This window comes from Sinocyclocheilus grahami, unplaced genomic scaffold (assembly GCF_001515645.1).
Source record: "Sinocyclocheilus grahami isolate Dianchi unplaced genomic scaffold, SAMN03320097.WGS_v1.1 scaffold8.1, whole genome shotgun sequence".
Taxonomy (NCBI): Eukaryota; Metazoa; Chordata; class Actinopteri; order Cypriniformes; family Cyprinidae; genus Sinocyclocheilus; species Sinocyclocheilus grahami.
In genome coordinates this window covers 1,251,431-1,261,133 of record NW_015505187.1, presented here as the reverse complement: position 1 = coordinate 1,261,133, position 9,703 = coordinate 1,251,431, and the positions used below count along the sequence as shown (strand labels likewise).

Here is a 9,703-nt window from a genome sequence, read left to right as displayed (position 1 = left end):
CGTGAGAGGCACTTTGTGTTTGACTCCGTTGTTATGGATACGACGCGCGCACTCTTTTTGGGGCACGACCGTGCGCGTGCGTGTGTCCCATGTCAATCTTCTTCTTCCTTTTTTTTTAATACATTAAAATGCACTTTATACAAAAATGACTTTAACACGCATATTCTATCATGAACATGAACAGAGTTTTATTTTTTTTGCTTGTTTTATTTATTTATTTTTATTGGGTGTTAGACGTAAAGCATAATTATATGCGATATAATTTCCTAAAACATAATAAATGGAAACGGACAACTTTAAACCTTGCCAATTTTACAGATTTCCACCCAACTGTTTATCTTTACCAACCTGCCATCAACTGGGCATTCAGTAATGACGAATCTACCGCAAAATGTGTATTGTAGCAAATATTGATACATAGGACTTAATAATGTACAATACTTAGTAATATAAAATGATAAATATTTATATGTAATTTATAATTATTTTATTTAAAATCACGACAATTCTACACGACGAATCTGCGACCGCGAAACTCAAGTCTGACACCGCCTGACTGTTGTACATGTTACATGAAGAGCTCAAGTTTACATCGAGAAGGACAGACGACTGTAACAACAGGGTTAGTAATATTTAATTAAGTAAGTTTGTGTTCATATTACAAAGCCTGTATTTGCACCGACCAAAGACAGTGTTATAAACAGATATATTTTCGAAGAGCTAACGTTAGCTTTGCTAATATTGTCATTTACCTGTCTTAGAAGGCTATTGCATATTGTAAAGTATGGGATGGAATACATGCATATTTAGTGTTCGTTTAAAATCCCTTATATGTCTTAATTTATTTGTTTGTTTATTCGTTTTCAAAATAACAAAATCAAAACAATCAATGAAGGCAAAATGAACAGTATCAGAAAAAAACCTACTTTATAGTGTTATGTTATTTATATACGTATATACCGATGATTATATGTTGAATATTTATAAACTAACAATTTATGTGTTTTCAAATATTCTTCTTTTGTAGATCTGTATAATTTATTCTGAATATATTACGAATAAACAGATTGTGATCTGCCTGCTGAGTTCAGCTGAAACCCTAAATAAACACACCAGATGAACAAGATTATCAAGGTCTTTTCACATGTAAATGAAAACATGTCCATCTGTAGGAAGACAGATCTCCAGGCTTCAAAGCCTTGATTCAGACTGTAGTTTATTAAAAACATTTGAACTTGCTCAGCTCACTCCATTCTTTTTTGTCTCCATCAGTTATTCTGAGGATGTTGAGACTCGGCTGCCTCAGAAGACTGGACTGGCATGTGATGTCATGGAGCATCCCACGGTCAACAAGGAGAGAAACAAATAACCTTTCACATCACATCCCAAAAGCCACATTCCCCTCATGCAGATCTCTCAAAACGATACACACGTCCCATATTAGAACATCAGCTCAAGGTTTTCCTCCACCACACTGCCGTCTACCATGGGTACTTGGAGAACAAAGAGCTTTTTACTCTCAAGACTCCTCTAAAACGCCAAACCCAGGCTCATCCGCAGGGATCAAACTGCATACACGCTTGGTGGTGACGCTGCTTTTCGGAGGCGTTATTATTGGTACCTGGTGGTATGTTTATCAGGAGAAACAAAAGACGATCCAGATGCAAAGACTGGAGCAGTTGAGAAAAGTGGCAGTCGGACAGGGAGACTTCAGTTTGTTAGATCACACAGGACAGCGAAGGACCAAACGTGACTTCCTGGGCCGTTGGGTGCTCTTATATTTCGGCTTCACCCACTGCCCAGATATCTGCCCAGACGAGCTGGACAAAATGACCAGTGTGGTGCGTATTCTTGATAAAGACCCCAACATGCCCCCTGTCCAGCCACTATTTATCACCGTTGACCCTGAGAGAGATGATGTGGCTGCTATGGCAAAGTACGTGAAAGATTTTCACCCCCGGCTGATTGGATTGACGGGTACTGCGGAGGAAGTGAAGCAGGCAGGACGCGATTATAGGGTCTACGCCAGCGCTGGGCCTAAAGATGAGGATGGGGATTATATTGTGGACCACACCATCATCATCTACGTGGTTAATCCAGACGGACTCTTCCTGGACTACTACAATAGAATGAAAAATGATGTACAGATTGCTGAGAGTATACGTAATCATATGAAAAACTATGTTAAATTATTTCCAGATTAATCTAAATGGGGGAAAAAATGTTTGCACAATAAAGCTGTATTTCAAACCACTGATCAGCTACATCCTAGTTCCTCACGTGCATAAATAATGGCATTGTTAATAAAGTAAAACTAAAACCATTATCTTTTTTGTAATTAAAATAAGGCTGAAATATTATATGGAAAATCTTAAACTTAAAAACGTGGAAATGTTGACAACTGAAATAAGTACTAAAATGACTCTATACTGAAATATTTTTGTGACAAAAGCATATAAAATTACTAAAATGAAAATATATCTATAAAAATATAAAACATGAATTAATAAATGCTATAATAACAAAGATTTTTTTAACATAATTAAAAGATTGATAGAGGGAATGTCCTATTTCTGATTTAAACTGTACAGTACATATAAAGACTCTTATTTATCTAAACTATAACAAAAAAAAGAAGTAAATCCAGAAGCAGTTCTCATATACCTCACTGCTACTAAATGTTAGTTGCACCTGCTATTTACTCGCATCACACAAAATGACTTTTTAAATAGTGCAGCACTTTTTTTTATTTTTGTCTCCTATAATTCTATAAAATTGGTTTAGAAACTGTACAGAAATGCAGTTTACTTAGAGATGAAAATTGGGAGGGAAAAGTCTCCATCTTAAAATCTCAAAGAATGCATAGAAACAGACTTTTTAAAAACCATTTTACAGACTTTTATCATAATTTCAGCCAATGAAATATGACATATTCTCTTCTTAAAATGCAAAGCCGGTCTCAAACACCTGTTATTTCTTTTATTCTTCAGCATATTTAAAGGCCAAACTGAAATCTTATGTACAGTGCTGGATATCAGAATACAGGAATTACCAGACAAAAAAAAAGAAAAAAGACCTAGAATAGAAAAGCATAGAACTTCTTTGTCTGGATTTTCTCGCTTTCTGACATTGTCGGTGATAAATAGCTAATGTTTGGGGCCAAAGGTAAGAGATGATAAGCAATAAACAAACATAAAAGTTCAAGGAATATCTGTAGCAGAGGGTGCATTGTAGGTTTTGAGACGTTCATGGGCCCTCTGTGTAGTCAGTAACGTGAGCTCCACAGTATCTACGCTCTCTTCAAGCCCATCTCTCTTGTCAATCTCCACTGTGTAATCATTGGCCTGTAATACAAAAGTAGCATCAGGTGACATTTTAGTTTTAAAAGTTTGTGTTTTAACTTAAATGTCGCAAGTATCGATACAAATCTCAGTCAAAGAAATAGAAGTTGCTCAAAATGGCACAGACAACCTTACTGGTAATGCATAACTAGACTCTCAGCCTCAGGTAAATACCAGCAGTCATTGCTTTTTATACCCACCAGCTGCAGTGTAGCCAGCATGTATCTGCAGGCTTCGGTGTTCTCCTTGCCTTTGACAACAAAGGCAAATGATTTTTTCACACCCACGCTACAGAGTGATTGGACAATTCTGTCTCCATACTCATGGATGTCAAAAGCTGGACGGGTCTCCTGTACACAAAATGTCCGACACTCATTTACTGGGAATACATTGCAACCGATTGTTCAGTTCCAGCCAGAGCCCTGACTTAAACCCAATTGAGCATCTCTGGAGAGACCTAAAAATGGCTGTCCACCAATGTTTACCATCCAACCTGACAGAACTGGAGAGGCTCTGCAAGGAGGAATGGCAGAGGATTCCCAAATCCAGGTGTGAAAAACTTGTTGCGTCTTTCCCAAAAAGACTCATGGCTGTATTCGATCAAAAGGGTGCTTCTACTAAATACTGAGCAAAGGGTCTGAATATTTAGGACCATGTGATATTTCAGTTTTTCTTTTTTAATAAATCTGCAAAAATGTCAACAATTCTGTGTTTTTCTGTCAATATGGGGTGCTGTGTGTACATTAATGAGGAAAAAAATTAACTTAAATGATTTTAGCAAATGGCTGCAATATAACAAAGAGTGAAAAATTTAAGGGGGTCTGAATACTTTCCGTACCCACTGTGTGTATATATATATATATATATATTTGTTTTGGTGAATATTTTAACACAGAAACCTTGCAAGAGTCATCCCACATTACCTGAGCAGCAAGATGAGGACTGATTCCATCCTCCCACTCTTTGACTCTTTGAGACAACGCAGTCTCCTGCGCGTACTTCTGAGAGTTCACCAGAAACAGGTCCTACATACAGAGAAATCAGAAAGAATAAACTACCACTGTCCAATTCATGAATCATAATTTCCCTGGAAATCGATCAAAAGCTTTCATACCACACTCTTCTTGACCAGATCTTCATAACTCATCCGGCTCATATGCAGGTCATGGAAAATTTGCTCCTGTTCACCAAGGTGCTCCGCATCAACCAAGTTGTCATGTTCCTCATCAGAAAAGTCCTCACCTGAATGAAATTGAGGGAATAACCATCAAATATTTATATTTGGTGCATTTAAAACAATGGTTCTAGGCAAATAATGGCAATTAATGGTGTAGGGGAAAAAATCTAGGGCTGGATTATTTTTAGTGTGTGCATCCCACCCTCTTCGTCTGGATGCCGGACAACCTCGACCTGGCCCTCAATATTCTCTGGTTCCAAGTAAGTTTTCTTTAACTCCTCATCAGAGACAAAAACACCCTAAAACAGAAAATACCTGAGGTTACATGACACATCACAAATACACTACTGTTCAAAGTTTAGGGTCAGTAAGATTTATGTTTTTGAAAGAAGTCTCTTATGCTCAGCAAGGCATTTATTTGATATAGAAAATACAGTAATATTGTGAAATTTGATCACAGTTTAAAACAATTGTTTTATATTTTTAAATGTAATTTATTCCTATAATGGTAAAGCCAAAATTGTATCACTCCAGTCTTCAGTGTCACTTAACTTCAGTCATTTAGCAGACGCTTTAATCCGAAGAAACTTACAAATGAAGACAAAAGAAGCAATCAAAACCAACAAAAGAGCAATAATACGTAAATGCTGTGACAAGTCTCGGTTAGCCTAACGCAGTACATGTAGCAAGGCTTATTTATTATAAATAAAAAGAAAACAAGTAGATAGAATAGAAAAAGAATATGGAATGCTAGTGATAGAGGATCCAGAGAGAATAGATCCTGCTGATTTGTTTAATGAATAGAAGGTTCAAAAGAACAGCATTCATTTGAAATACAAATCTTTTGAAACATTACTGTCACTTCAAGTCAACTTAATGCATTCTTGCTGTCAAAAGAACCCAAACTCAAAATTGTACTTACCCTTTTCCTGAGGATCTGCTTCTGTGCTTTCAGACGCTGACCCATTTTACTCACAAAGATGTAATTAAGGTCTACAAATAGAAAAAAAACATAATTTGTATAAATTTCAACAACTTCTTAAAGAAAATGTATATGTATTTATATAGCACAACAAGGTCTTAAAGTATTACCAGGATAAGTAGGTCCATTCTTAAGCTTGCGATCTGCAGTCTCAACTGTAAAAGAAAAAACAACTTCTCTAATTCATCCAAACAGTTATGCCATCCATTCCTTTTTAAATAACAGCCTGATAACAACTTACAGGCTTTAGAGTACCAGCTCCCAAAGTCCTGAAGTTTTGAAGGACCCTTCCTCTTCCTCTTTCCAGACTCTTCAAGACCAGCGGGCACTTTATAACACTTCCCTAGAGAGCAGAGAAGAAAATAAACGTCCAACTGCAAAAAGCCATTATAAAATAATTAACAGAGTTATTTTAATGGAAAAACGTCAGATTGAGCACACACCTGTTTTGAGAGGTTTGTCCTCCCCAAATGCAGCATATGAATCATGCCAATTCCAAGGGTCCACAATTTCCTGGAATATGCACATGCATTTGATTACTTTTACAAGGACATGATAATGCAACACGTATTACAGAATGCAACATAACATACCAAAATCATATTGATATTTTAACATGTACTACATGTGAATGAGTTCACTTGATTGATTTAGTGTAAGTGTGAAGACAAAATGGCTATTTTGTGTCATTGCACCGCTCTATACCTTGAGCTGCTTGGGTTCCTCTGGAATTGGCTGTACTGCAGGTCTCTGTCTTAACATCCTCCCCTCACTAGGGGCCTAGAACAATTAAAAAAGGGAAAACTTTAATAATTACATTCAACAGATCTTTTCCCAAATGCCAATTATATCAATATTTAATCACACAAACTGTTTTGGTACCTGATGTCTTTCCACCCACTCTTCAGACTCCACCTCCATCCCATGAACTTCCAGTGGAGGAAGAACCTCTGCACCACCATCTTCTTCCTCGTAACCACCATTAACCTCAGCTACACCTTCTGCACAGCAGATGACAATAAGACAAAAACAAAACAGATCAATATGGTAATCTATTAGGCTTGAAATAGGAATAAGGTTCAGGTTTAATTTGGGGTCAGTAAGATTTTTTCAAATGTGTTTGAAAGAAATCTAATAGGCTCACTAAGGCATTTATTTGATTAAAAGTACATAAAAAAAAACTGTAATATTATGAAATTACAACTTAAAATTAGAGTTTTCTATTTTAATATAATTTCAAATGTATTTTAACATTTTAAATTTAAAAATGTATTTCTGTGATACAAAGCTGAATTTTCAGAAGCCATTTCTCCAGTCTCCAGTGTCACATGATCCTTAAGAAATCATTATAACATGCTGATTTGCTGCCAAATAATAATTTATTATTATTTTGAAAACTGTTGTGCTGCTTCATAATGTTTTGAGGAAATTGTAATATATTTTACAGTAAAGTGACTTTTTAATCATCTGATCTAGTTTAAGTTCTCGGTCATGAAACTAAAAAAAGAAAAAAAGAAACCATCTGTATAGATTGTCACACGAGAAGTCTGTGTCCTCACCGTTATCTAAAGGCACAGGTTCATGTACAAAGAAGTTGTGCTGGACTTCTGCGACCTCCTTGAGGAAGTGAGTTTGGGAAGAGCCCAGACACATCAATCCTGATTCATCCATGGTGAAATGATTCATTCGAAAATCCTTACAGCTGCCAAGAAGCTCCCCTTTAAGGCTAGAGGATAACAATGAAACATTTTGGCAAAGCATTTTTAGTTCTTTGTAAGTATGAACTTAATTTCCAGCAACTGAGTTCAGACAATATTCTCCTGGAGAGCAAGAAGACTGGACTGGTATTGCTGGACTGTAGTACCAATAAGATTACAGAAGGAACAGTGTGCAACCATTTCATTTGTTTGTGTGGGTCAGTGTCTTTACCTGAGAAGGGGGTATTTCTGTTTCTCGAGTGATTCTACAGGAATGAGAGATCCAGGAGGGAGACGGATAATCTTCACTGGCTAAAAAAAGAATACCAAAGAATTAGTTCCCAAAAAAAAATAAAAAACTCAAATGCTATACAACAATTTAATCTGCACAACATTAAAAGAACAACAACAGTAATAGTCAATATCAAAACATGAAGTTTACTCATCGTTTTTTCACAGTTTTTCCCAGTCAAAGACACAAACGCAGATTAGCATGGATGCCTAGTATACACATTAAGTTGTAGAAACAAAAACTTTGATGAGGTGAAACCCAACTCACCTCTGTTGGATCTTTCATCGTTATATTCTGAGAGTTGACGTTCTCATCCTGCTCAATCTCATCAAACTGCATCAAAAATACTCAATTATTCACACAGATATATAAAAACTTAAATCTTTGCATTATTGCTCATTTACGCACCTCACAATCATCGCCTTCATTGCCTGAAGGGTTTTTTTCTTGGTTACCGTCTGACGAAGAACCTTGTTTGTCACGTCTGTTGAAACAAAGACAAACAGCGTGACAACACACCAACTGCCGATTTAACAAAATAAACAGAATATGGAGGTCCAGGACAATAACACTTACTTTTTGTTTTTGTTAGAGATGTAATCTAATGTTTGAAACACCAGAGTGTGAAGGAGCTCTACCTAAATATTCAGAACAGATCATTTTGTAAAGACAAAAAGTCTTTTTCCATCATAAATTTATGTTTGTGACATATTAAAGGATTAGTTCACACAAAAATGAAATTTTAGATGATGTAGGTGATTTTGTATCTTCATCTAGCAGATTTGGAAAAATTTAGCATGACGTCACTTGTTCACCAGTGGATCCTCTGCAGTGAATGGGTGCCGTCAGAATGCGAGTTTAAACAGCTGATAAAAGCATCACACTAATCCACAAGTAACCCACACAACTTCAGTCCATCAATAAATGCCTACTGAATTGAAAAGCTGTGTGTTTGCTATAAACAAATCCACCATTAAGGCGCTTTAATACCAGGCCAAAATACAAGACTAAATAGACCAATTTCAGTGTTTGCAAACAGTGATGACGTTTTTTGTGGGCGGAGTCTATCTGGTGGCAGAAAATGCCAGTTTTAACCTATGTTTTTAACATAGCAGTCTGTGCAAGCCATGGAATAAAAGAATAAAAAGGTATTTTTGAGTTTGTATTTCAAAATTCTGACTTTTTTCTTGCAATTCCGAGATTATATCTCACACTTCTGATAAGAAAAATCAACTCATCATTCTCTCTTTTCCCCCTCGGTTCAGAATCATGAGTGTATAATCCCACACTTCAGAATTGACAAACTCGCAATTGTTGAGTTGAATCAAGTTATAAAGTCAGAACTAGGAGATATAAACTTGCACTTGCAAGAATAAAATTCTGAATTGTGATATGATATAGTTAAATGTTATGTAAAATGTTATAGGTTTAAATAATATTTCATGCTTTAATTGTAGGGCTAATACAATATGTCCCCTATGTGAATAATATTTAGACCTATAGTTTAAATCAAATTTATGCTTTAAAAGTAGGGTAATCATAGCAGGTTTCATCCATAGTTTGTCCATTTAAACGTCTGCGTTCAGCTTCAAATGGCGTATTTGACAACAGTAATATATAAAAATGATTTCCATTCCGATTCTGACATCCAAAAGCACAACAATATCTTTTTTCTCTTATTCCATGGTTTTTACCCATTTCCCTCCACTTGTTCCCAGTGTTTTTCTGCCACCACAATGCGTGCACAGCTGCAAGTGACGTAACTGTGACGTCTACTCCAAATTGGTCTATTATGCCACCTCCAGTGAGAAAGTCGCTTGCTCAGTGCATAGGTCTCTCCTGATTCAGACGAGATTTTTTTTTTTTTACTGGAGAAAGCAATATAATGTACAAACATGCATCTTTTTGCATCTCAAGATGTGAACTGATGGACTGAAGTTGTGTGAATTACTTGTGGATTATTGTGATCGTTTTATGAGCTGCTTGGACTCTCAATGACGGCACCCATTCACTGCAGAGGATCCAGTGGTGAGTAAGTGATGCAATGCTAAATTTCTCCTAATCTGTTCCAATGAAGAAATAAACTCACCTACACCTTGGATGGCCTGATGGTGTGTAAATGTTCAGAAAACGTTTAGTTTTTTTGGGTGAACTATTCCTTTAATTTAGGGGGGGGGGGGTGGGGGAGTGGATAAATACGGTAAATTATAAAAT

At 36.3% G+C, this 9,703-nt stretch overlaps 2 protein-coding genes across 2 annotated transcripts in view; one reads left to right on the top strand and one right to left on the bottom strand.

Annotated features, from left to right (window-relative positions):
* Positions 1-535: 535 nt before the first annotated feature.
* LOC107591243 (protein SCO2 homolog, mitochondrial-like) lies at positions 536-2,393 on the top strand. Its single transcript, XM_016280355.1, has 2 exons — positions 536-622; positions 1,273-2,393. The coding sequence occupies exon 2, from the start codon at positions 1,284-1,286 to the stop codon at positions 2,202-2,204; it is 921 nt and encodes a 306-aa protein (XP_016135841.1). The 5' UTR covers positions 536-622; positions 1,273-1,283; the 3' UTR covers positions 2,205-2,393.
* Positions 2,394-2,874: 481 nt separating this feature from the next.
* LOC107590292 (condensin-2 complex subunit H2-like) overlaps positions 2,875-9,703 on the bottom strand; it is an 8,150-nt gene continuing 1,321 nt past the window's right edge. The window contains exons 4-19 of the mRNA XM_016279004.1: positions 8,066-8,127; positions 7,898-7,973; positions 7,757-7,822; positions 7,430-7,509; positions 7,060-7,226; positions 6,383-6,501; positions 6,206-6,280; positions 5,944-6,013; positions 5,742-5,843; positions 5,611-5,655; positions 5,441-5,511; positions 4,721-4,817; positions 4,456-4,583; positions 4,265-4,366; positions 3,542-3,691; positions 2,875-3,344 (exon numbers count right to left, since the gene is read on the bottom strand). Of these exons, the coding sequence (XP_016134490.1) occupies positions 3,201-3,344; positions 3,542-3,691; positions 4,265-4,366; positions 4,456-4,583; positions 4,721-4,817; positions 5,441-5,511; positions 5,611-5,655; positions 5,742-5,843; positions 5,944-6,013; positions 6,206-6,280; positions 6,383-6,501; positions 7,060-7,226; positions 7,430-7,509; positions 7,757-7,822; positions 7,898-7,973; positions 8,066-8,127 (1,554 nt within the window). The 3' untranslated portion in view covers positions 2,875-3,200. The remainder of the gene's footprint in view (positions 3,345-3,541; positions 3,692-4,264; positions 4,367-4,455; positions 4,584-4,720; positions 4,818-5,440; positions 5,512-5,610; positions 5,656-5,741; positions 5,844-5,943; positions 6,014-6,205; positions 6,281-6,382; positions 6,502-7,059; positions 7,227-7,429; positions 7,510-7,756; positions 7,823-7,897; positions 7,974-8,065; positions 8,128-9,703) is intronic.